The sequence below is a fragment of the Pantherophis guttatus genome, chromosome 6 (assembly GCF_059756535.1).
Source record: "Pantherophis guttatus breed Tessera chromosome 6, ASM5975653v1, whole genome shotgun sequence".
NCBI lineage: Eukaryota > Metazoa > Chordata > Lepidosauria > Squamata > Colubridae > Pantherophis > Pantherophis guttatus.
The window spans coordinates 78,518,922-78,544,462 of NC_142068.1; the positions used below are offsets into that span (position 1 = coordinate 78,518,922).

Genomic DNA, 25,541 nt, shown 5'->3' on the forward strand with positions numbered 1-25,541 from the left:
CCAGCATCATTTCTATCTGTCTGCTGTGCTAAATAGCCAGCTTCTGGTGCAGCCCATGAAGAAGAGTGAGGCTGCTTCCTTGCGAGTAATCTGGCTGACCTTCTCTGATTCTGCCTTTTCTCTGCCCTACGTGTTCTTGGACCAGATGCAGCAGGCAGTTCCTCTTCCTCTTCCTCATCACTGATCAGCTGCAGCTACATGCTTTCCCTACCTGAAGCCTCAGGGCTGTCCTGCTGCAGCTCTGCTTCAGCCAAATCCCTCTCAAATCAACGGTGGGATGCTGCCTGTTTAACAACCGGTTCGGTGATCACATGCTTCGCTGCACGCTTTGGTGCACGCGTGTGCACAGTTTTACAAATACTAACCTGTGTTACCACTTAGGAGTAACACAGCTGAGGCACAGCAATCCGCTCTGCCACGCCAATCAGCTGAGAAGATAAAGTAAAGTGCAGGGACGGGACGGGCAGGCGGACCGACCTGATAATCGGAGTGAACCAGTTCGCTCCCAGCTGATCATCGGAGCTACCGGTTCGTCCGAACCGGTCTGAACTGATAGAATCCCACCCTGTCTCAGATGGCTGCTTGGAGCCATTAACCAACTCCCCTCCAGATGTGCGTAGAACTGGTTCATCTTCTCTGAGCTGACATCTGGAGACATATCTGGGGAAGTCGTCGCATTTCCTTGGCTGTGCTTTAGAGACCTTGAAAGATGATGCAAAGCCATGTAAGGTGCCTTCTCCTTTTTCTTTCGTTTTCTTTCTCCCAGGCCTCTGGAATAAAGAGTAAATATTGCCGGTTGAGTCATCTGTTCGATTGAAATAATACATCTTGTTGTTGTTTTCTTGACACAAGGAGGCCAAGCTAGTTTTGAGGCTCATACTGCGGATCTGACAGTATCTACAGGAAGTTACAAGATGCTATCATTCAACACATGGTTCTGTTTTATTTCCCAGATGGGTATCAAAATCAAAACATTGTACGAGGTTTTTCCAACCTGGTGCCCTTCAAACGTTGCACTGTAATTCTCATAATCTCCTGTAAATGTCACAGCATCTGCTACTAGGAGCAAGACAGTATTTCAAAGTACTGGCAAAAAGAACAATCTTCTTACACTTGCAGCCTGGAGAGAGGAAAAATAGGATAAACATTATAGTAAGGAAAAACAGTAAAAGCTGCTTTGTGAGAATTCAGGACATTTTAATCTAGTTGCTGTTTTTGCCAGCTTCAAGAGAAAAATGCATATAGTTTATGACAGAATGCTGGACCCTAAGATAAATCATGCTGTGAAATGCATTTGCTTGATGAATTTGTTCCTTTTGGTATGGATTTTGAATTTATATCTTATGATAAATTGAGATTAGAACTTGCAAATGTTGCAAGAACACTTAGAAGTAACCAGAATTATGGCCTATATGAAGTAGAAAGTTTTTTTTTTAAATTTTAGATTACATATATCCCCTTTATCACACCAGATAACCATAGGCAGATCTTGGTGTCTTAGCCCAGCAGCAAATAATAAATTGCATAAATAAGAAGGAAATTACTGTCTACTACCTCAGTCTGAGAGAATTCTAAACAGTGTGCAAATACTGAAATTAAAGCAATTGCAACACCATCATCATAATGATTTTAATGCAAAATTCAAAAATTAATACAGGTAGCCCCCGGGTTACGAGAGTTCCCTTAGTGAACGTTGAAAGTTACGTGAAAAGCGCCCTCTAGTGTTTGCAAACAAGGCCTGAAACTACAAATTTTGAAACTACAAACTTTACAAACAACTGCAAAGGCTCTGAAACATTTGTCCGGCACATTGCCAGCCAAAATGGAGTTTCCAAGGGGAGGATCCCCGCTCAGGAGCCCCATTCCGCCCTCCGCGGGCCTCCCCTGACCCATTGCAGGCCAAAATGGAGTCTCCGGGAGCCAGGATGCCTTGGGTGGCCTTAGGCAAGTGGCCTGTTCCATCAGTAGGCACCCCCATGGCCTTCCCCACCCTGAAATACCTCATATGCACTTAACAAGTCTCACATTCAATTAGCAAATGCATGGGAGAAAGGAGGGAGTGATCTCGTTCAAGGTACGAGATTCACTCCCACGAATCCTTGGGTTACGAATGGAATGGGGAGGCTCCGCTACATTCATAACTTGAGGACTACCTGTACCAGCCCTGATCTTCAGCAACAACCACCAGAGGCCTTCTGAAATAGCCCATTCGATAAGCTTCCCTTTTTGTGCCTATGGATTTCTGATTAACTTTCTCTGTGCTCATGTGTCTTTTTTTTTTTTTTTTTTTGGCAATGCAGTAGATGGAGCTTGGACTGAATGGAGCAAGTGGTCAGCCTGTAGCACCGAGTGCACGCACTGGAGGAGCCGAGAATGCATGGCCCCATCTCCCCGAAATGGAGGCAAGGACTGTAGCGGCGTCCTACTTGATTCCAAAAATTGCACCGATGGGCTCTGTATGCAAAGTAAGTTTAACCTGTAGAAGCTGGGAAAGAGAGAGCTAAGATCAAGAGTCAGAAACGTTCAAGGTGATGATTGAGATCTTTTTAAGATCTTGTAAACTGTGAGGCGCCTTCTGAAGGTGTGTCTGAGAAGATTGGTTAGACGTGATTGCCGAATCTGTCTGCTCCCAGCTTCTCTAGGATAGTTTTAATGGTTTAGCCTAAACTAGTCCTTTGACCACAAATTGCTACGGCATTTATAGGATAATATTCATGCTTGCAAATCTGGAACATTATATACTTGCAGAGAAGTGATGGGGTACAGATTCCTACTGAGTATTTTCTAGCAGCAAGTTGAGTTCATTCTACATTCTGCATTGAACAAGCCAATTGTACCAGTTTTTTCAGTGAATCATTTCAGATCTGGTTTGATGGACTGGGATTTCAGGTAGGAACAATTTGTAAGGATACATGCTTTGGGATCGAGCCATGGATACTGAAAATCAGCGAAAACAAATTTCACGTATCTTGTGGCTCAAGCTAGCAAATGCTTGAAATGAAAGTCTGCATCGCTCCAAATAATTCCATCTTCTTCGTTATAAAGATAGTTCTTGAGTTATGACCGTAATGCAGGAGCCTGCCCATTTTGGTTGTAGGTCATAACAATTTGTAAAATGGGAATTCTACGGCAGCCATCGTAAAAGAAATGCTGTGGTTGTTAAGTGAGCTCTGTGGTTGTTAAGTGAACCAATGGTTCGCTATTGATGCAATTTTGCCCAAAACTAGTTAACTGCCCGTTTTAGGCAAAATCTTCATAAAATATGGTCATGTGACCATGGGGAGGGGGGGTGACCGTCAGAATTTCAGATCCAAGTCACCTTTTTCAGGTGGGGCGTAACTTCGAATAGTCACTAAGGACCGGTCATAAGTCAAGAACTACCTGTATTAAACTATTTCATTAAAAATCAACTTTTGTGTGATCTACTAATTTTCTTCTCTGAGATACATGATTTAAAAAATGAAATGATTGAGAGTCTGTAGTGAAAATTAGTGAATTAAAATGCCTCTTCTTCTTGACTAATTTTGAGTCACAGTCTTGAAGGTTAATATTCTGCAAGCAAATGGAAGTATCCTCCTTGATATATTTGGCCTTCTATTTAACATTCCTTAATATTAATGCAGGCAGAAAGACTATTAGATAGACCTAAATGCTGTTATAAGAGAATAGCAGGCATTTCATCTGAAAACTAACGTATTGGTTTTGTTTTTTCACCTTTGCAATGTACAAAACTATTTCTGCACCAGGTCCCAGATCAAAGGATCGGGAACAAGCCATGATAGACTTAGATGGCTGATTAGTTTCAACGATTATCTGAAATTTTCAGTACAGGTGGTCCTCGATTTACGACCAGAATTGAGCTCAAAATTTATCTTGCTAAGTGAGACGTTTGTTAAGTGAGTTTTGCCCCTTTTTAGGACTTTCCTTGCCACAGTTGCTAAGTGAATCATTGCAGTTATTAATTAGTAACCCGGTTGTTAAGTGACTCTGGCTTCCCCATTGACTTTGCTCGTCAGAAGGTCGCAAAAGTTGGTCCCCTGACCCCGTCATAAATATGAACCAGTTGCCAAGCATCTGATTTTTGATCACATAATCATTGGAGTGTTGCAATGGTTGTAAGTGTGAAAAACAGTCATAAGTCACTTATTTCAGTGCCACTGTAACTTTGAATGGTCACTAAACGAATTGTTGTAAGTCAAGGATTATCTGTACATCCCAGTAATTAATGTTACTGCTTCCCCATCTTACACTTCGATAGCACAAGGAATGTTGTCAGGCAGCTGCAGCAAATACCTCCATCAGTATAATAGTCCTTTAGGGCTACAGGTTTATCTCAAAAAGGATGCTGTTGGTTGAGAAGCCTCTGTCTGGCCTGGCACATTTACAGATGTTCCATAATCTCATGGTAAGACAAGCCAGTAGCTGGTCCATCACAAAGAAAGCAGCGGGCGAAGTGAGCGTTAGTCTATAAAAAAAAGCCTATAGCTTTTGTGTGGTCCTAATCCATCTGTTCTAAATAAAATCGGGAAGAACAGAAGAGCCGATATATTTATTGCTCCCATTTGAGAAATACGAATAAATTACCTGATGAAGAAAAAGAGCAAACTTTGCTTCCTTAATGTCTCGGGTTTGTTTGGTTGTTGTTGTTTTTTTATGAGCAAACTTTCAAGACTTGGATGTATTGTTTTCCCGGTGTGTCGGTGCTGCCACCTGCTGTTGTCACAAGGACGTCTGTTGTGACAACAAATTGTTTTCCTATCTGTTTTTGTTTTCATACCATCCCTTGAAGCCTGCCTCTGAAATTTTAAATAAAGCTGTTGAATTGACCCTTTGGAGAAGGGGTGTCAAACTGGCGGCCCGCGAGCCGATTGCTTCATGCGTAGGCCACGCCCATCCCAGCTCTGCAAAGGGAACAATCGTCGCGATACGTCACGTGACCAGCGGTGGGTTTCCAATATTCTTACCGCTGGTTCGCTGCGCATGTGCACAGCATTACATCCGGGCGGGTGGCCGGTCACCTGAACCGGTACGAACCGGCCGAATACCACCTCTGCACGTGATGGCAATGTGACGCAGCGAGCTTGACACCCATGCTTTGGAGCATCAATCAGATGCTCATGTCCATCAACTTGATTTTTTTTTTTTATTGGCCCCACAGCTGTGCTTACTCTTCCTATATAGCAACCAAACAGAGAACCAAATAAAATCTGAATTAGCACTACAAAATTCATGCTGTCCTCTCCCATACAGCTGACAAGGAAGAATCTTCTAGTGCAGAAAAAATATGCCTTGATAAATGCTTTAGTCATTAAAGTGCCATAAGATTCTTCATTGTTTCTCTCCAAAGGATGTATTTGGAGTGTCTCTCTCTCTCAAGATGGATGTGATGGGTTAAGAAGGGCACACGGAGTGTTATACATCACAAAGGAATTTCTAATGTAATGTGCAGATCAGATAAATGACACTCCAACTGATCTGAGGGTTGTTTAATAGTTTTACATTTTGATGGCTGCCACCCGGTGTCCAAAATTGTATCCGTGAGATACAATTTTGAATAAGCATGCATATGACTGGCCTCTAAGCCATCAGGTAGGTAGGTAGGTAGATATGGATAGATGACAGACAGGCAGACAAACTAGAAAAATTCAGGATTGTAAAAGGTCCTTCAAGTTATTATGTCACAGTACTTGTATTTTGAAGGACGCAGTGGCTCAGTGCCTAAGATGCTGAGCTTGTCGATCGACAAGCTCAGTCCAGCGGTTCGAATCCCTAGTGCCGTGTAATGGGGTGAGCTCCCATTACTTGTCCCAGCTTCTGCCAACCTAGCAGTTCGAAAGCACGTTAAAAATGCAAGTAGAAAAAATAGGGACCACCTTTGGTGGGAAGGTAACAGCGTTCCGTGCGCCTTTGGCGTTGAGTCATGCTAGCCACAGGACCACGGAGACGTCTTCGGACAGCGCTGGCTCTTCGGCTTTGAAACGGAGATGAGCACCGCCCCCTAGAGTTGGGAATGACTAGCACATATGTGCGAGGGGAACCTTTACCTTTACCTTTACTTGTACTTTACAAATCCTTGTAAAGACAATTTGGCAATAAGTTTACATGGAGCTCTAAAAACATAGGATATATTTTAGTCATAGACTCATATTTGCATGTTGTTGAGGTAGAGAATATAGATTCTCTATTTTAACAGGACAATCAGTTAAAAAGAATATCAGTAATACTTTTTCTTACGAAGAAGCAGGAAAGCAGAAAATCAGAACTGACGATTCCGTCGGTTTTTTTCCCGTTCTCCTAAACATCCTGATTCTTATGGTGCAGCTAGATCAGAATTGTTCTATAACTTCAATTCGGTATATGGCCCCTTGATTCTGATATAAGTTTTAAGGGATTTCTCACTCTTTTGTGTCAATCATGCCATCTTTTTTGGTCTCCTGGAATATACATACAGATGTTTTTGACCGTGGTTTGCTATCCAAGCTCATTTCAATTTCATTTCTGAACATTTCGTTACCAGACTAGGTAACATCATCAGCAGTATTCTCTTGTCGAATTCCCCTTCGCTTATAAATGTCTTGTGTGTGCCAGTTGGTCAGTTGGTTATGTGATTGGTTGTTCGTTTGGAGCTATATTTAAATTCTGAGCAGCTGATTGGTTCTCCTATTGATTGGTCGTTTGAATGGTCTGGTTTCTTACATATTCATATGCTGAATCTAGATCAGGGATGTCAAACTCAATTTCATTGAAGGCCGCATCAGGGCTGTGGTTGATCTCAGGGAGCCAGGTGGGCATGGCTGACTGGGTGGGCATGGCCAACTGGCTGGGCATGGCCACCTTGACGCCACTCCCCAAACTGCTGGCATGTTTCCTCTTTGCAGTGGGTAGACTGGGCCGAAGCCACACCTTCCAGGACAGCCTCGCGAGCCGGATCTGACCACATTGCATATTTGACACCCCTGATCTAGATCAATATGCTTGTTAATCGCTTTTTTGATAGAATACAAGGCTTCAATAAATTCTTGTGTGTGATAATTTTTGCTCCTTCCCAATCGAATTGGTGTTATTATATAGATGTTTTATTCACATTTCTCTTCTGCCACCCTATTCCAGTAAATCTGGATTTACACAATTGCACTTAAGCAGTTCTGTTCCAATTCAGTAATGTGTGGGCAGTTTTGATGTGTGTTCGTTTCTGTGAAAGAGAATCTCCAGATTTAGCGTCTAGAAACAAAACCGTGGACACAGGAATCTAACCAAATGGGTGGAATGAATTGATGTACAGGTGTAATTGCATAAACACCTTTGATCAGGAAAGTGGGAAGACAGGATAAGGGAGAGGTGAGACAGTTTGTACTTCTGCACAGATGAGTTATTAGAAGATGCATATCTCCTTAACAAGCAATATTATGAGCTTTGGGACAAGAGGAGACAACTCTGAAATAGAACAGAAAACAGGGACTCTAACCCATCAGAAAACATTGCTTCCCTGAATAATTCCCAGAGGCCAATGACATGGAACTGCTGCTCGTCTGATTGAATGCTTAGATTTGCTGTGTCTTGTTATTTACATCCTAAGGTGGACAAGTATTTAAAGTGTGTATATGCTGATTCATATCTCCTGATGCACAGGTAGTAAAAATGACCGCAATTTAAATAGAAATGCAGTGTAACATGCCCCCTGTGGAAATGGCAACTGAGTGAGCTGTGTAGCTGCTCATAATGCAGGAGCTGCTAAGAAGGGGTTATTGTGTGTCCATTAACACTACATCCCAGGCCATAAGGATGTTAGAACTTAAAACATTAAACAAAATGTTCTACTAGAGTTGTGGGTCAGCAGATGATTAAAAAGTAAAGATTGTATAAAATGCCAATTTTCTTTTAGTTCATGATTTTCTTCTGCATGTAGCTTTTATGTTCCGTTGTGTTTAAATTTTCCATCATTCCTTTTTTCCTTTAGGTTTGCTGGAAAGGGTGGGGGATAATCAGCCTTTTGATTTCTGTTTATTACCATCATCACTGTCATGTCATCCTCATTTTTCAACTTTTCTTTTTTTTTTCTTTAACTTTTTTCCTCTAACAGATAAAAGATTTGTAAGCGAACCCAAAACTCACCGTAAGTCTCCATTTCATAGTCATTTCTTTTCATTGTTCTGCATTCAAGTGATTGGATAATATTGGGTGGGTTGTTATTGTTTTAAATAAGGGTTTCTATTTCCCTGATGTCAAGGCACTCCTGAAGAAGCTCCATTGAAGGAATAGTTCTTCATAGCTAGAGAGAATCAACAGGGACAAATATAGTTGAAGGAAACCTTGGAGATGCAAAAATAAAATAAGTCTATCGGAAGGCCCAATGGATTTTGCAAAGAGCAAACTGGATTTATTTTTAAGAGTCAAAGGAATTTTACTTTAAATTTGTAGCTGAGATACAATAGTTTTCACCTCAGTATTAAAATTCAATTATTAAAAGCCAGGCCCCAGAAAAAAAGAGAAACACATAAGTCTCTTGCCTTCAAGATTTCCCAAAATACTCACTTTAATAATTCAAATCTTTAGTTCCTTCATTTATTAAAAAGGTGATAATAATGCTCCAATTAACTGCTTCAAGTAAAAGGAGTAGGATCTATTACTGGGGCCATGATTGCAAAAGTGCTGGTATGATTGAAAGAAAGTAATTAGTCTTAATTATATTTTGCACTATTTATAATTATAACAGGATTAGCTGGACATCTCTCTCTGGGATTAGAGAAAGGCCTCCCATGGTGGAGGAGACAATCTAGCAACTGGAGTTTTTTTCTTCTAGTTCTGTGCCATTTCTGGAAACTCCTGCATTGGGCAAAACATGGAGTAGGATAAGACCTGAATCCTAAGTGGTTCTAAACTAGTTTTCTTCTTTTTCTTGCAAAAACATGACTGGAAGGTTGAAGAAGTCTCTCTGCCACACCTTCCTCTCTGTTGGACTGCCAGCTCACACACAAGGCTCTGAATTCCTTTTCCAAAATACCATTGTGGTTGTTGTTAGTTGCGATATTGTGTCCGACCCATCGTGACCCTGTCCTCTACCATCCCCCAGAGTCCATTTAAGCTCACACCAACTGCTTCAGTGACTCCATCCAGCCACCTCATTCTCTGTTGTCCTGTTCTTCTTTTGCCCTCAATCGTTCCCAGCATTAGGCTCTTCTCCAGTGAGTCCTTCCTTCTCATTAGGTGGCCAAAGTATTTGAGTTTCATTTTCAGGATCTGGTCTTCTAAAGAGCAGTCAGGGTTGATCTCCTCTAGGACTGACCTGTTTGATCGTCTTGCAGTCCAAGGGACTTGCAGGAGTCTTCTCCAGCACCAAACTTCAAAGGCCTCAATTCTTTGGCGCTCAGCCTTCCTTATGGTCCAATTTTAATTTTTTTTCCAAAAAATACCATACTAAACACTGATGCATCATTTCTAGCTAGAAAAACGAATAATAGGAACATTTTCAGTTCTATGTATATTCTCCAGAACTACAGGTAGTCCTGGACTTACAACAGTTCATTTAGTGACAGTTCAAAGGTAGAACTGCACAGCAAAAAGTTACTTAGGACTGTTCTTCACATTTACGACCGCTGTAGCATTCCCATGGTCACATGATCAAAATTCAGACACTTGGCAACTGTCTCACACTTATAATGGTTGCAGTGTCCGGAGGCCATGTGATCCCCTTTTGCGACCTTCTGACAAGCAAAGTCAACGGGATTCACTTATCAACCGTGTTGCTAACTTAACAACAGTACTGATTCACTTAACTGTGGCGAGAAAGGTCGCAAAACGGGGCAAAACTCGCTTAACAAATGTTTCAGTCAGCAATGGAAATTTTGGGCTCAATGGTGAGTCGTAAGTCAAGGACTACCCTGTAATAGAAACACATTCAATTCTGTGCCTATCCTCCAGAACTATATTTCACTTTAATCTTCAACAAGGTTGAGTTCAACAAAATCCCAGGAGAGAATCCAACCACGCTGTGGGCTTTCTCACTGTAAGAATTTTTTCCTCTCTTAACTTGGATCTTTTTTCTCTGTCTCTCTCTCTCCTTTCCCTGATTTTCTCTTGGCCACCAGTAACTTGTTGATAGCTTATACGGCATCCGCCAGCCCTCGTTTTTGTTTTGTGGGAATCAGAGTGTTCCTGTCAGCCCTTCCCTTTGCCAACCAACCCCTGAGGGGAATTTTCCACAGTGGCTGCTCTCGGAGGCTATAAAAGACCAAAGCATGTGCTCTCAATTGAACGTGCACCATAAAAGATGTAATCGGTTCTGCTTGAGGGGGATCCGGCACAGAATAATTTTCATCATTATTAATTTAGGGCTCCCCCCCCCGCTTCCTCTAAAGCCCGTCAAAAATCAAATGAAGGGTTAGTAAAGATTAATTAAAGGGGACGCAGTGGCTCAGTGGTTAAGACGCTGAGCTTGTCGATCGAAAGGTCGGCAGTTCAGCAGTTCAAATCCCTAGTGCCACATAACGGATGAGCTCCCGTTACTTGTCCCAGCTTCTGCCAACCTAGCAGTTCGAAAGCACGTAAAAAATGCAAGTAGAAAAAATAGGGACCACCTTTGGTGGGAAGATAACAGCATTCCGTGCGCTTTTGGCATTTAGACATGCCGGCCACATGACCATGGAGACGAATTCGGACAGCGCTGGCTCTTTGGCTTTGAAACAGAGATGAGCACCACCCCCTAGAGTCGGGAACGACTAGCACATATGTGCGAGGGGAACCTTTACCTTTACCTTTAAGATTAACACTGTTAAAGTATCCTGCTAGGTTTCCCAGATATTGGATAGATTTGGGACCATCTCTGAAAACTTTTACGCTCTTCGTCCCTTGCCTGTCTTTATTCCCTCTCCAAAAAATACTTTATTTCTGTGAAGCCTGGAGAGCTGTTCCTTAGCTCATGGGCAGGGAACATGTGGCCACAGATGTTGCTAAACTAGAACTCCTTCATCGTTATTGGAAAGAGGGCAAGTTGTACTTAGCAACATCTGGATATTAACAGTTTCACCCCATTGATCACTATCATATTCATCCTTCCATTCCCACATGTTTCTTTCTTTCATCAGATTTAAGATTGGCATCCTTCGATGTAGATCCATACATCATGATGCTATATTCATCTGTCATTCAGAATAAAGTCTTTGTGACCACATCCAGGTAGTGTTAAAACAGGGTTTCAAGAAGACCTTTCCCATCGCCACTTTCTGGGCTGTTTGATTTATTTGCCTTTACTGGCCACTCTTTTTTTTTTTTTTAATTTGATTTATATGCCGCCCTTCTCCGGAGACTCAGGGCGGCTTACAATGCACTAAGCAATAGCCTTCATTCTTTTGTATATTTATACAAAGTCAGCTTATTGCCCCCACAACAGGATCCTCAATTTACCTACCTTAGAAAGGATGGAAGGCTGAGTCAACCTTGAGCCTTGGCGAGATTCGAACCTGCAGTAATTGCAGGCAGCTGTTCTTAATAACAGGGTGCTTTAGACCACTGTACTACCAAGGCTCTCCAGCAAAGTGTTTCCTCTCCCACAGTCTTTCAAAATAGTTCACAATTACCGACCTTTATCAGGCTTGGAGAGTGGCCAGGCCGATATCTTTCAGACACCGCAATACTTGGCAAGAATGCAGTAATAAACAAATTGTCTCCTGCAGACTCCACTCTCCTTTCGCTCCTCTTTTATTCCCTCTGGGAGGGGCCATTCATTGTCCACCTGTGGCCTTACTCCCAAGTTGGCCCTTGTTCTTTAGCTGTTACCATCATCTGGCAACTCTGCGCATGCGCACACTGGGAACAGGCTCCAGCTGTTAGTCTGCCTCAGTGATGTCTGACTCCGAAGGCAGCTGATAACTGGCATACGGCTCTGGCTCTCTCTCTGCCTCCGACGCAGAGCCCTCATCAGAGTCTTCCCCAGACTCCAGGACTGGCCCATGTTCCTCCCCAACCTCCTCACTCTCCGAATCTGCTGCCAGATCCGCTGGCCGCTGGTGGGCCACAACACTGTTGTGTAACAACCATGTTATGTAGACATTAAATGGGTTTGGCCCTGGTTAGCTTTGCAAAATCAGCCAAGGTTGACTACATGCTGCCATTTGGTTGAGCATATATATATATATCATAATAACATTAAAGTAAATATTATATGGAGGCACTGCAGGAAGATGATTACATGTCCCTACCAGCATTAGTCATAAATATATACAACCTCTATGCTACCTGATCTGTATTTCACCTTGCAGTGAGATTGGTGGACCGAGGAATTACTTTAGTAACAGCTAATGATGGAAACCAGACAGGAATGTTCCTCTGTGTACCTTTTACCATCTTTATGAAATCCCCTCTATAGAAAACGTGTATTTTAAATTACCAGTTACTTCTCCTTCATTTCACTTCAATATTCCCGCTGTCCCTTGATGAAGAATCTCCCAGAGGACCACACGCCATGATAAATACAGCCCAGATATAATTGCAGCATAAAAATCTCCTTAGTTCTGCTCCATATATTCTGCCTCACAAGAGAAGGAGACTCCAGGACACTTGTGGCGAAAACAAATCCAGAAAAAGCGGGAACGAATTTAAAAGAAAAGGGAGGGGGGAGGGAGGGAAGGGAAATCAAGGTAGGTCATGTGAAGGTTAGTCCCTTTGCTGTGCCTGGAATATTTCATTGGCTTAAATAAAAGTGAGATGAGGCCTCTTTGTAATATTTTGAAAATGGCCAAAACCTGTTCTGACCTAGGCTTCCTGAGACAGTAAAAAGCACACAATTAGTCCCAAAAACCCTCTTTTTATTTCAACGGCTGTGAATTCTGTTCATTCACAGCCTGTGATGAGTCACCAATAGTTTGTAAAGAGTCCGACAGAAGTCTGCCACAGTCCTTCGGGATAAGGCTGATAAGCACTCACCTTTATCTCCCTTGACACGCTGCCAAAGACCTAATTGGCAATTAGCTTTGCAAGGCCACACGGAGCACAGAGTCAAAACGGAGCTTCAGAATTTAAACTGACCAGCACGAACAAAGTTGCTTCCTGCAAAGGCTCACTTGCCTTTGCTCCTCCTTTATGTCTTATGGGAGGGGCCAATCATCTCCAAGCCTTACTTCCAAGTCGCCCCTTTTGTCTTAACTGTTCTTGCCTTCTTTGCATGCGCGCACTGGGAAAAGGCTCCCCCTGTTCCTCTGCCTCGCTGACCTCAGACTCCGGGGGCTCCGGAGTCAGAACATAACTCCCAGATGGCCCTGGCCCCATCTTTGCCTTCGACACAGAGCCCTCATCTGAGCCTTCCCCACTGTCCAACTTTGCTGCCAGCTCTGCTGCCTTCCCCTCCTCACTGTCCGACTCCGCTGCCAGCTCTGCAGGCTGCTGGCAGACCACAACAAAACCTGATCACAGCTAGAAGAAAAAAAAATTATGTAGCCTGAAGATTCCACTGCATTTAAGTGCTGTAGTCTCTTTTTTTGTCTGGTTCTGATTGGTAGGTTTATCTGAAGAACCTCACAGAGACTGAGTTTAAGGCCTATAGTTTATGACATAAATACCACTTATGCAAGCAAGGAAGTTATAAAGGTGGAAGTCAGGAGCCACTGGGGGTAGTGGGGAGGAAGAAACACATATGCAGGAAATATAATTGCCAGCTCAGCTGCTCAGGACTCAACGCTGCTTTCTTCTCTAATCAAGGAGAAACCTGCAGAAGGAATTGCTCTAATTCAGTGTTTTTTCAAACTTGGCAACTTTTCAGATGCGTGGACTTCAACTCTCAGAATTCCCCAGCCAGCAGGCTGGTTGGGAAAATTCTGGGAGTTGAAGTTCACACATCTGAAAAGTTGCCAAGTTTGAAAAAACACTGCTCAAATTCATGCTTCGTGTTTATTTGTTGTTTGTTTGGGATTGGTATACGTAGCATGCAGAGCAACTCTTGTGATTTGCAACCATGTTTTATGTCACACTGCAACCAATAAACCACATCCAAACACATCCATGATTTAGCATGATGTACAAAGCAAGCCAATCCTTCTACTGAAAGTCCTCTTACTACATTTCTCTGAGGAGGTGGCTGCATTCAATGGCTCCATCCAAGTGCACAATTCTCTGATCACCTCTGTGTATTTGCTTTCTTAGATCACTGGTGATTATTATTTTTTTTCCATGCACTTGTGTCCTTTCTGAAGTTCAAGGCAGGAGTTTGCTTGCCGAGAGCTCTTACTACTTTTATCTCTTTGTTTGCTTGCTTGGGTGCTTCCTATTCTTGAAGACACTAGGTAGCTAATAATGTCAACGTATAAAATAATGCCCTCCCATCCCAAATGCATATAAAAATAAAAGATTAAGAAATATTTTTAAAAAGCCAAAAATGGAAATGTCATGTACCTTTAATTAATTCAATTCAATTCAACCTTTATTGTCAATGCACAACATGTGTACAATGAGATTGGCTGAGCCTCCCTTTTCTTGCACCACCCCTAACATAAATACATATCAATAACGCACAGTGAAAGAGAGAAAATCCCATACCCAATAAAACATACTAACAACACACAATCCTCTATACATAGATGTGTGTCACATTACATTATAATATATTGCACCAATATGAACATGTTGCGCCAGCCCTGCAAGTCTATCATACTACATACTTCTGCTGTTATGTTGCATTCAAGAGTCTGACAGCCCATGGATAAAAGCTGTTCTTCAGCCTGTTCGTACAACAATCAACTTGTGCTAATCAGGCTGTGCTGAAGCTGAAATGGGCTGTTTCTTCTTGCTGCTTGCTGCAAGGAGGTAAATTGCTGGGAGGCAGAGGCCAAAGGGTGGGGGCCAGTGGGTGGGCGGGGCTACATTCGGTGTATAAGACGCACCCAAATTTTCACCCCCTTTTAGGAGGGAAAAAGGTGCGTCTTATACTCCGAAAAATATGGTAACTGATTTTGAATCTTTTGGCTTTGATCCTTACGTCTATGGAGATTCTCAATCATCCAGGTCACAATCATCCCGAAGGTGGTTTTTCTAAAAGGCAACTGGACTTTCTTGATTTTTTTGGCCTTTTGGAAAAAGCACCTTTGGGGACATTGATCCTTATGTTTAATTGAAAGTTTTTAAATTAGAAACTGAGCACAGGGAAAGTGACAACTCTAATTAATCTCTCTCTCTCTCTCTCCTCCCAGTACTGGAGGCATCAGGCGATGTGGCTTTGTATGCTGGCATAGTGGTGGCCATTTTCGTCTTCATTGTTATCTTGATGGCTGTTGGGCTGGTTGTTTATAGGCGAAACTGTCGGGATTTCGACACGGACATAACTGACTCCTCTGCTGCATTAACGGGAGGCTTCCACCCAGTTAATTTCAAAACTTCCAGAAACGGTAAGATTCAGCTTGTTCAGCTTTGAAGTTTGCCTCATGTGTTTTTGTACCTTCTGTGTATTGGTGAACCTTCTTAGCCAGACAGACAGAGGTCAAATCTGAGATTTGAACTGATGCAGTGGTGGGTTCCTCCCGGTTTGGCCCAATTCTCCCGAGCCGGTAGCGCTGACAATATGAGGTCACCGAACCGGTTCTGCCCCCCCCCCGTGCTCCCCCACCCCCCGCGTTATTCTTACCTTTTATTTGGCCCCACCCCCAATCTATTGCTGCCTCCTGAGTCCCAGCTGATGACTAGAGGGAAAAAAACTGTTTAAACTCTTGCTGCGGGGCTTCAAAGGGCCGTCCTACAGCTCATCAGTGGTAAAAGAAAACAAATGAGTAGACCAGTGTCTGCAAAAATACATGAGTAGATTAGTGCCTGCAAAAAATAAATGGGTAGATTGGTACAGCTCTGCAAGCAGTTAAAAGCCTGGTAGACCAGTATCTCTGCTAAATCCTAAATAATTGTCACATGACCATCAAGCCATGCCCACAAAATAAGCCACGCCCACAGAACCAGTAGTAAAAAAATTTAGAACCCACCCCTAAACTGATGGCCGCTGTTCTTCTTTTTTTCAACCTGGGGTGAATGTGCTTAATTTCTTTACACAATACAGTTTCCATTAAAACAGTAAGAGTATTAACAAAAGAGGTTAAATAAAATAGGGGAGGGGGCGGGGGAGGATCCTGTTAAGTAAAAATGTCCATGGTTTCATATGATTATGAGACAACTTTCTCTACCCATCTCATTGGCAGACCTGTTCACCTTACATTGCTGTAATGCCAACTTCCTTGGATACATTTTAATAGATAAAATGCCTCTTTTTTTCTATGTATCGGTTTTTCCTAGGAGAAATTTGTGGTATTGCTACAGGGAAAAAAAAACACCTCATGGCGCTGTAAATATGAAATGAAATAACGCTTTTCAACCTGATGTCCCAAGTATGTTAGACTGAAGTCCCTTTCATCATAGCCAGTGGTGGGATTCAGCCGGTTCGGGCGAATCAGTTGTTAACACCCCCACAGCCTGTTTTTGCTTCCAGAAGACGGCAGGGAGGCCTACTAGGCCCAAAATGGGGCGTGGTGGACGTGGCAGCCCCCCCAGCCTCTTTTTGCTCCAAGGGGGGTGCAGGAGGCCGAGTACTGCCTGTCACACCCCTTGGCCATGCCCACCATGGCCAAACCACCCAGCCGATCATTAGGGCAGAGAACCGGTTGTTAAATTATTTGAATCCCACCACTGATCGTAGCTAACATGATAAAGGAAAATGTAACCTAATATATCTGGAAGGCACCAGATTAGAAAAAGGCCAGCATACAGTAAATAACTGCAGACCTGTTGATTGCATCAGATTCAGATTCCATCTGGTGAAAAGGAATCAAGTCCCCAAAAATTTCTGACATGATCAATATGTTTGCATTTAAAGATTCTAAGGAATGCTGCTACGTTTTCTGTGTCTGAGAGATATTATACGATACGAATTAGGTGTTTTAGTATTTTATGAAACATATGCTTGAGTATGCTGTTGGCATAAATTCTATGAAATGCATAAAGTTAACAGATATACAGCTGAATATTTAGTAGCTTGTTTAACTGATCAACGCAAAAGCTGCAGGTAAAAACATCGCCCTTTCTACTCTTCGCTGTTTTATGGCAACACATTTATTAATGTCCATAGCAGTGGTAATCAAGGTTCAGTTTTGATTTACTATTTAGGCTTTTTTTTTTCAACTCGTTACCAAGATGAAAATAGTTGCGGTTAATTCAATGTGTGCTTTCTTATTATATTACATTTCCCTTTATTGAAAATGCTTACAGGCTATTAAACATTTCCCTGCCTTCATTTTCAGATACCCCCCAGTTGCTCCACCCTTCAGTGCAGCCTGATCTAACTGCCAATGCCGGTGTATATCGTGGTCCTATGTATGCCTTGCAAGATTCCTCTGACAAGATCCCCATGACCAACTCTCCATTGCTTGATCCGCTCCCTAATCTCAAGATCAAAGTGTATAATTCCTCCACAGCATCCTCCTCCACTGGGATGCATGAAGGAGCAGACCTGTTGGGAGTCATGCCCCCAGGCACCTTTCCCGGAGACAGCCACAGGGATAACCATTTCATGAACCTAAGAAACAAAAGCATGGGCTCCCAGCAGCTTCTGACTCTGCCTCGAGATCCTGGGAATAGTGCCACAGGGACATTCGGCAGCCTGGGAGGAAGGCTCATCATCCCTGGAACAGGTAAGGAATACCGTGTTTCCCCGAAAATACAACCTACTCCAAAAGTAAGCCCTAGCTTGATTTTTACATGTGCCCAATATAAACCCTACCCCCAAAATAAGCCCTAATTAAGACCCCGCCATCTCCAGGGTAAATTAAGCTAGGGTGGAGATGAGGGGGAGCTTCCCTTCAACTTACCTTCAGACAGTTGCAGCCAGTCCTCGCACACCTCGGCCTATTTCTTCTGCAGCCGGCAAGGTTTTCCTGAAGGCCTCTGTAGCCGATAACAGAGCTCCGGATTGATCCGGAGCTCTGTTATTAGCTACAGAGGCGTTCAGGAAAGCCTTGCTGGCCTTGCCAGCCGAAGAAGTTCTTGAAGGCCTCTGACAGTGAAAAGGAGGCCAGGAATGACATGTGCAAGTAAGGTAAGTCAGTGGACGACACCTCCCCCCTCCCAAAAAATAAGTCCTGGTGCCTAAAAAATAAGACAGGGTCTTATTTTGGGGAAAACACAGTACACTTTTTACAAGATGAACACTCAGCCCAGTGAGGAAGTCACAGTCCGAGAGAATAGCAGAACAGGCGATTTCAGAACCATAAATTGATTGATTATGGGACATTAAGTCGGTTATAAGGTTTCCTCTGCCCAGTCATGTGTGACTCTAAGGGACAGTGGTCATCTTTGTTTCCTAGCTGAGGGAGCCAAAGTTGTCCAAAGATGCGTCTGTGGTCATGTGGCTGGCATGACTATATGCCAAGGCACACAGAACACTGTTACCTTCCCACCAAAGTGGTACCTATTTATCTATTCGCATTTGCATACTTTCAAGCTGCTACGTTGGCAGAAGCTGGGGCAAGAACAGGAGCTCACCACATCATGCAGTACTTGGGTCTTGAACTGCCGACCATCTGGTCAACAGCCCAATGTCTTAACCGCTAGGCCACTGTGCCCACCAATAGAATAGAATGGAATGGAATGGAATAGAATAGAATAGAATAGAATAGAATAGAATAGAATAGAATAGAATAGAATAGAATAGGATAGGATAGGATAGGATAGGATAGGATAGGATAGGATAGGATAGGATAGAATTTTTTATTGGCCAAGTGTGATTGGACACACAAGGAATTTGTCTTGGTGCATATGCTCTCAGTGTACATAAAAGAAAAGATATGTTCATCAAGAATCATAACGTACAACACTTAATGATAGTCATAGGGTACAAATAAGCAATCAGGAACAATATCAATATAAATCGTAAGGATACAAGCAATAAAGTTACAGTCATACAGTCATAAGTGGAAGGAGATGGGTGATGGGAACGATGAGAAGATTAAATAGTAGTGCAGACTTAGTAAATAATTTGACAGTGTTGAGGGAATTATTTGTTTAGCAGAGTGATGGCATTCGGGGAAAAACTGTTCATTACGTTAAGTCAGTGCCAATCCTCAACAAGACTTCCAAAGGTGTACCCATTGCCAGTGTAACCAAGTCCAGCCACTTTGCTGCTGGTCATCCTCTTTCCTTCCATCTTTCTCGGTGTTAGAGCCTTCTTTAGAGTACCAGGTTTTTGCATAATGTATCTGAAGTAAGATAATTTGAGCCTGGTCATTTGTGTCTCTTATGAGAACTCTGGTTTGATTTGATTTCTTTGTCGATCCATTTGTTTTCTGGGCTGTCCACAGTATTCTTAGGAGTCTGCATGCATAAGTCTTTGGCTTCTCTTCTCTTTTGTGCAATTTCCACAGTTTATTCTGGCATCTAGTTTTACTTCTTCTGTATCTTTATCTTTGGAGGACTGTTTTCATGGTCATCCTTAACAGCTCGTTTAAGCTCATTCCACAGTTCCTCTTGTACCTTGTCAATGAGATTCCAGAGATTCAGGATTTCAAGCTGATTCCCGGTGGTCTCCTTGAATTTCAGAACCATGGACAGCTCTAAACAGCTAATACACTCCACTGAGGTCTTTGAGTCCAATTGAATCGTTGCTATACCGGTAGTCCTTGACTTATAACCATTCGTTTAATGACCCTTCAAAGTTATAACAGCACTGAAGAAAAGGGACACAACCATTTTTCACATTTAATGACCATTGCAGCATCCCCATGATCACGTGATCAAAATTCAGGAGCTTGGCAACTGGTTCATATTTATGACGGTTGCAGTATCCTGGGGTCATGTGATCCCCTTTTGCCCCATTGACTTTCTGACAAGCAGTCAATGGGGAAGACAAGTTCACTTAAGAAGCATGTCACTAACTTAACAACTACACCAATTCACTTAACATCTATGGCAAAAAAAAGGTTGTAAAATGAGGCAAAACTCACCTAACAAATGTTCCACTTAGCAATGGAACTTTTAGGCTCCGTTGTGATTGTAAGTCAAGGACTACCTGTATTACTAGTATACTTGGAAGTCTTACTTTGAATTACAGTTTCCTTTTCTGGAAATTAGCATTTTATTCTATTCTATTTTTGCTGACATATGAAATCAAAGAGGTCTCCTGGTGTTCTAATGAACCTGTATCAAGAGCAGCAATTTCTTTGGAATTCAGAGATAAAACACTTTCCCCCATAGTATACCTCCATCTTTTTTTATGGGATGTGTAGTTCAAAGTAGCCCATTATTAACCTCAGACAGACACTGAGAATACAGTTGTTGGGATTATTTACAGTAGTGGCCAAAATTGTGGAAACCTTTTGGGAAAAGTGTATTTTCTAAAACTAGCTAATAACACCACTTTTTTGGGGAGTAGTACCATAAAATTATATATCAATGGAAAGATAATTTAATCAAGAATGTAATGCAATAACGTTTGTGAAGGATTTGCTATTAAAATAGCAGTTACAGTATAAAGAAGAAAAGTAAAACACGTAGAAAAAACGAGATATACAAAAATTATCATGATAGAAAAAATGAGCTATACAAAAATTATCACCATGTCAGTTACCACTTAGTTGGGTAACCTTTAGCATGAATTACGGCCTTACAATGTCTTCCCATAGAGTGAACCAAGTCTTTTAGTTCTGCAGCTGTTATAATGTGAAACCAAGATTGAATTATTGCTTCTGTTTTATTGTTTATTGTTGGGTCGCTTCTGACTAACAAGTTTCTTTAGTTGGTCAGCTCCATAGATTTTCAATTGGGTTAAGGTCTGGGCTATTCCCAGGCCATTCCAGCAGTGGAATATGATTATCTTGAAACTCCAAAAAACAGTGGTGTTATTAGCCACTATCAAAGCTCAAAAATACACTTTTCCCAAAAGGTTTCCACAATTTTGGCCACTATTGTAAGTTATTACAAGAATTTCAATAAAAGATCTTTGACTGCCAGACTGTTAAAAATAGCTTTCTCCATTCCATGGATTTTCTTTCAAATAGATTGGAAAAAATAAATGATGGTGTAAACGGTTGAAATGCTATGATAACAATATTTATACCAAGGCATCATTCTTACAAGATAATTAGGGTAGTGTCTATAGTCACCATCAAAGATGTAGCTACTAAAAACATTGTTAAGCCATATTCATTTCTTCAGAATAATTAGACATAGTTCCCCATAAGAAGATGATAGCTAAAAAAAACCAGATTATGAACTTGCTTGGAGGTTTGTTGGGGGATACAGTGATTGTAGGATGGGTCAGTTGCAACTCATCCTGACTTCTTTCCTGCAGCCCAATTCAGGAGGGTGAACAGAGCCATCAGATATTAATTATGAAAAAAACAGAAGATAGGAGAGGCTGTATAAAGCATTCTATGGAATTAAGAATTATATCATTTAGCTTCAGAGAAATAGACATAGAGTGACGCTCTAGGAAATGTTCTCCATTATTTCATTTATTCCTTTTTTTTTTTTCTTTTGTAGGTGTGAGTCTGTTAGTGCCACATGGAGCAATTCCTCAGGGGAAGTTCTATGAAATGTATCTGATGATCAACAAAGCAGAAAATATTCTGTAAGTAGACTAGATCATGTATCTTGTCTTTTTTTTTTTTTTACTCTGACCTCCCTGAGCCTAAAAGTGATATCCAATTACAGGATATCCAGCTAAGATTTCTTTTTATTATATTATTTTAGAACAGTCTTCCTCATCTTCATACGTGCATTTATCTTCAAATATTAGCATGCCAAACTAGATTCAAGGCAATTTTCTTGCATGTGAGTCTCAATATTCAAAATTATCTTACTCAATTCCAACTCCTAACAGAAGAAATTAAAAGTGCAGATAACTTAATCCCCTCGATAACTGGTTGCACGGTCCTGTGGCTGTTAGACATATTCTGCTCATACTACTTCTTCTAAATTTCCAGCCAAGAACCGTAGCTACAGTTAGATTGCTTAAAAACACCCTTTCCTGACTATGTGTCTTCCAAATGTAATGAACCAACTCTCATAGCATGGCCTGCAGTTGGTAACATATACATCTAAACTAGTGGTGGATTTCAAATTTTTTTACTACCGGTTCTGTGGGTGTGGCTTGGTGGGCGTGGCATGGCTTGGTGGGCGTGGCAGGGGAAGAGTACTGTAAAATCTTCATTCCCACCCCAGTCCAGGGGAAAGTTACCACAAAATCCCCATTTCCTCCCGATCAGCTGGGACCTGGGAGGCAGAGAATAGATGGGGGCGGGGCCAGTCAGAATTTTTAGTACCGGTTCTGTGGGCGTGGCTTGGTGGGCATGGCATGGCTTGCTGGGCGTGGCTTGCTGGGCATGGCAGAGGAAGGATACTGTAAAATCTCCATTCCCTCCCCAATCCAGGGGAAGGTTACTGTAAAATCTCCATTCCCTCCCCACTCCAGGGGAAGGATACTGCAAAATCACCATTTCCTCCCAATCAGCTGGGACTTGGGAGGCAGAGAATAGATGGGGTCGGGGCCAGTCAGAATTTTTACTACCGGTTCTCCAAACTATTCAAAATTTCCACTACCGGTTCTCCAGAACTGGTCAGAACCTGCTGAAACCCACCTCTGATCTAAACGGAAAAAGCTACCAGCGCCTTACTGAAATCATAGGATTCTGACTTTCTGAGTTGAGTTTAGGCTGACATTATTAATTATTATTTTTTTGTATCCCACCTTTATTATTTTTACAAATAACTCAAAGCAGCAAACATATCCAATACACCTTCCTCCTATTTTTACAACAACAACAACAACCCTGTGGGCTGGGGTGAGCTAAGCACTATGGGGCCACATGTATTCAGCAAATTAGGTCAGAAAAGTGCTTGGGATAAAGACGAGAAAAATGATTCAGGACAAGGAAAAATAACAATGATTTATTCACTTAAATATTATGATGGTTCAAGAAAAAGAATATTTCACACTTTGAAAATAACAGAATGTTACATTTGTTAACAGTTGTGAATTTCAGCAGCAGCACGGTATGCATTAACTTCAGTACTCCACTCTGTCTTGTTCCTGCTAAAGAATATGGCACTGTTGACAATTTTTTTCAGCACCGGATGATGAAACGGGAGTGGGACTACATGCGTATGGGGGAGTGCTGGAAACCGGAAGAGCAGCTTCCCAGCACGCACGTGCAGAAGTGCCAGAAACCGGAAGAGCAGCTCCCTGGCGTGCACACGCGGGAGCACCAGAAACCGGAAGAGCAGTTCCCCTGTGCACATGTGCGCACCGAGAAGCAGAACTTCCAGCAAATGCATGCGTGCCGGTCACCGGGTCTTCCGGTTTCTGGCGCACAAAGACCAGCTGGCCGGCGTGCATGCACACGCCAGAAACCGGAAGCTCAGCTTCCAGGTGTGCGCATGTGCACCAGGGAGCTGCTCTTCCACTTTCCGGAGCTCCCGCGAGCGTGAAGACCAGCTGGCTGGTGTGCATGTGTGCGCCAGAACCCAGAAGAGCAACAGGTGACGGCTGGCGCACCCAGAGAGATGGCTCTGTGTGCTATTTCCGGTACGAGTGCCATAGGTTTGCCATCACGGCAATATGGAGTTCCATTGTCTCAGACATCCTTTTGCGTTTCTAAGCCGATTACTCTGCAAGCAGAGTTCCACGGAGCCAACAAAAGTATCTTGTGTTTGTCCTTTCTAGCTTTCCCTCTGAAGGCACACAGACAGTACTGAGTCCCAGAGTGACCTGTGGTCCTACGGGGCTGCTCTTATGCCGCCCAGTCATCTTGACTGTTCCACATTGTGCAGAGGTCATTTCCCCAGACTGGATGTTGCAGTTGAAGACCCAGTCCCACCAAGGACACTGGGAGGTAAGTTGAATTAACCAGAGAAGTACATGATGATGATGGTGGTGATGGTGATGGTGATGATAAAGAGCCGAGGTGGTGCAGTGGTTAGAGTGCAGCACTGCATGCTACTTCAGCTGACTGCTAGCTGCAGTTCGGCAGTTCAAATCTCACCGACTCAAGGTTGACTCAGCCTTCCATCCTTCCGAGGTCGGTAAAATGAGGGACCAGATTATTGTGGGCAATAGGCTGACTCTGTAAACCGCTAAGAGAGGTCTGTAAAAACACTATGAAGTGCTATATAAGTCTAAGTTCTATTGCTGCTGCTGCTGCTGATGATGATGATGATATTGAAGTGAAGTCTTATAGAAGAGGTTATAATCCCAAGTGTTCAATGTATGTTGCTTATCCAAGCAGCATGGTGGCCTAGTGGTGAAGATACTCATCTTCCACTCAGGAGGTTGAGAGTTCAATCCTCAGTAGCGGCAGGTATTTCTCTCCTAGAGCACAAAAAAAAAAATATCTGCTGCGAACTCTGCATGGCATCAGGAAGGGCATCCGGCCAGTAAATACTGAGCTCCATCCAGTTCTCGCCCCTCCCAACTCTGCCCTGAATAATTAAGGGATTAGAGGGTCATAAAAAGGGAGAGTATATGTTGCTTATCCATCTGTGGAGCAATTCAATTATTTGACAGAATAACAGAGCTGGAAGGCATCTTGCAGATCTTCTATCCAACTCCCTGCTCATGTAGTAAACCCTATACTATTGGATAGTGAAGATTTATTTTCACATTGTAAAGCATTATTTTATAGTTATTTTTCAATATTCAAATAACTATTTTTAATCATCTTTACTTCTTTAAAAAAACACCTCTTTAGTATTTAGCAATTTTATTCCTAATTCTAGATCCCCTGTAGTTATGAAGAAAACAGTCCTCTACCGCCTCAGCCAGCATCGTCAATATTTAGGGATGAAGGCAGTGGTGGGATTCAACCGGTTCGCACCACTTTGGCGGAACCGGTTGTTAAATTACTGGCTGGCCCCACCCCTCCCCTTCCAGAAGTCCCCCGCATCCCGCTTTGGTTCCCAGGAGGCTGCAGGGAGGCCTATTAGGGTCAAAATGGGGCGTGGGGGGTGCCCCCCCGGTGGCCCTTTTTTGCTCCCAGGGGGTGCAAGAGGCCGATTGCTGCCTGTCATACCCCCTGGCCACACCCACCATGGCCACGCCCACCCAGCCAGTCATTAGGGCAAAGAACCGGTTGTTAAATTATTTGAATCCCACCACTGGATGAAGGTGATTGTAGTCCTATCACATCTGGGGAAGCAAACTCAGAAAAGACCAGCATTTCTATTCTACACAACAGTATTCAGTGTGGCTAGAAAGTGTAATATTGTGTAATAGAATTAAAACCAATGTATTTAGTAATATTAATATTCCTGGCACAGCAGGTCAAATTTATGTAAGAATGATGGAAACTCCTACATAACCCTTCCAAACATTACAGACCACATTTTGCAAAGTGAGTTTAATCAACTGCAGCAGTGGTGAAATTCATCCAGCTCTATCCGGTTCACACGATCCAGTAGCGGCGGGAGGCTCCCCCCATCCGCCTGGATGTCATCACGTCCTGTTTTTGACCCTCTGCGCATGCGCAGAAGACTCTGCGCCAGTGGTGGGTTTTACTTACCTTTGCTACCGGTTCGCTCACACCCGTGCTACT

At 42.6% G+C, this 25,541-nt stretch overlaps 1 protein-coding gene across 2 annotated transcripts in view; it reads left to right on the plus strand.

Annotated features, from left to right (window-relative positions):
- UNC5B (unc-5 netrin receptor B) overlaps positions 1-25,541 on the plus strand; it is a 261,779-nt gene that overhangs the window by 219,087 nt on the left and 17,151 nt on the right. Inside the window, exons 7-12 of one of the 2 annotated variants that reach the window (XM_060682249.2) lie at positions 2,301-2,465; positions 8,081-8,113; positions 15,174-15,368; positions 17,259-17,648; positions 21,493-21,580; positions 23,675-23,843. In XM_060682249.2, the coding sequence (XP_060538232.1) occupies positions 2,301-2,465; positions 8,081-8,113; positions 15,174-15,368; positions 17,259-17,648; positions 21,493-21,580; positions 23,675-23,843 (1,040 nt within the window). The remainder of the gene's footprint in view (positions 1-2,300; positions 2,466-8,080; positions 8,114-15,173; positions 15,369-17,258; positions 17,649-21,492; positions 21,581-23,674; positions 23,844-25,541) is intronic. The other variant, XM_060682250.2, reaches the window with a different exon arrangement.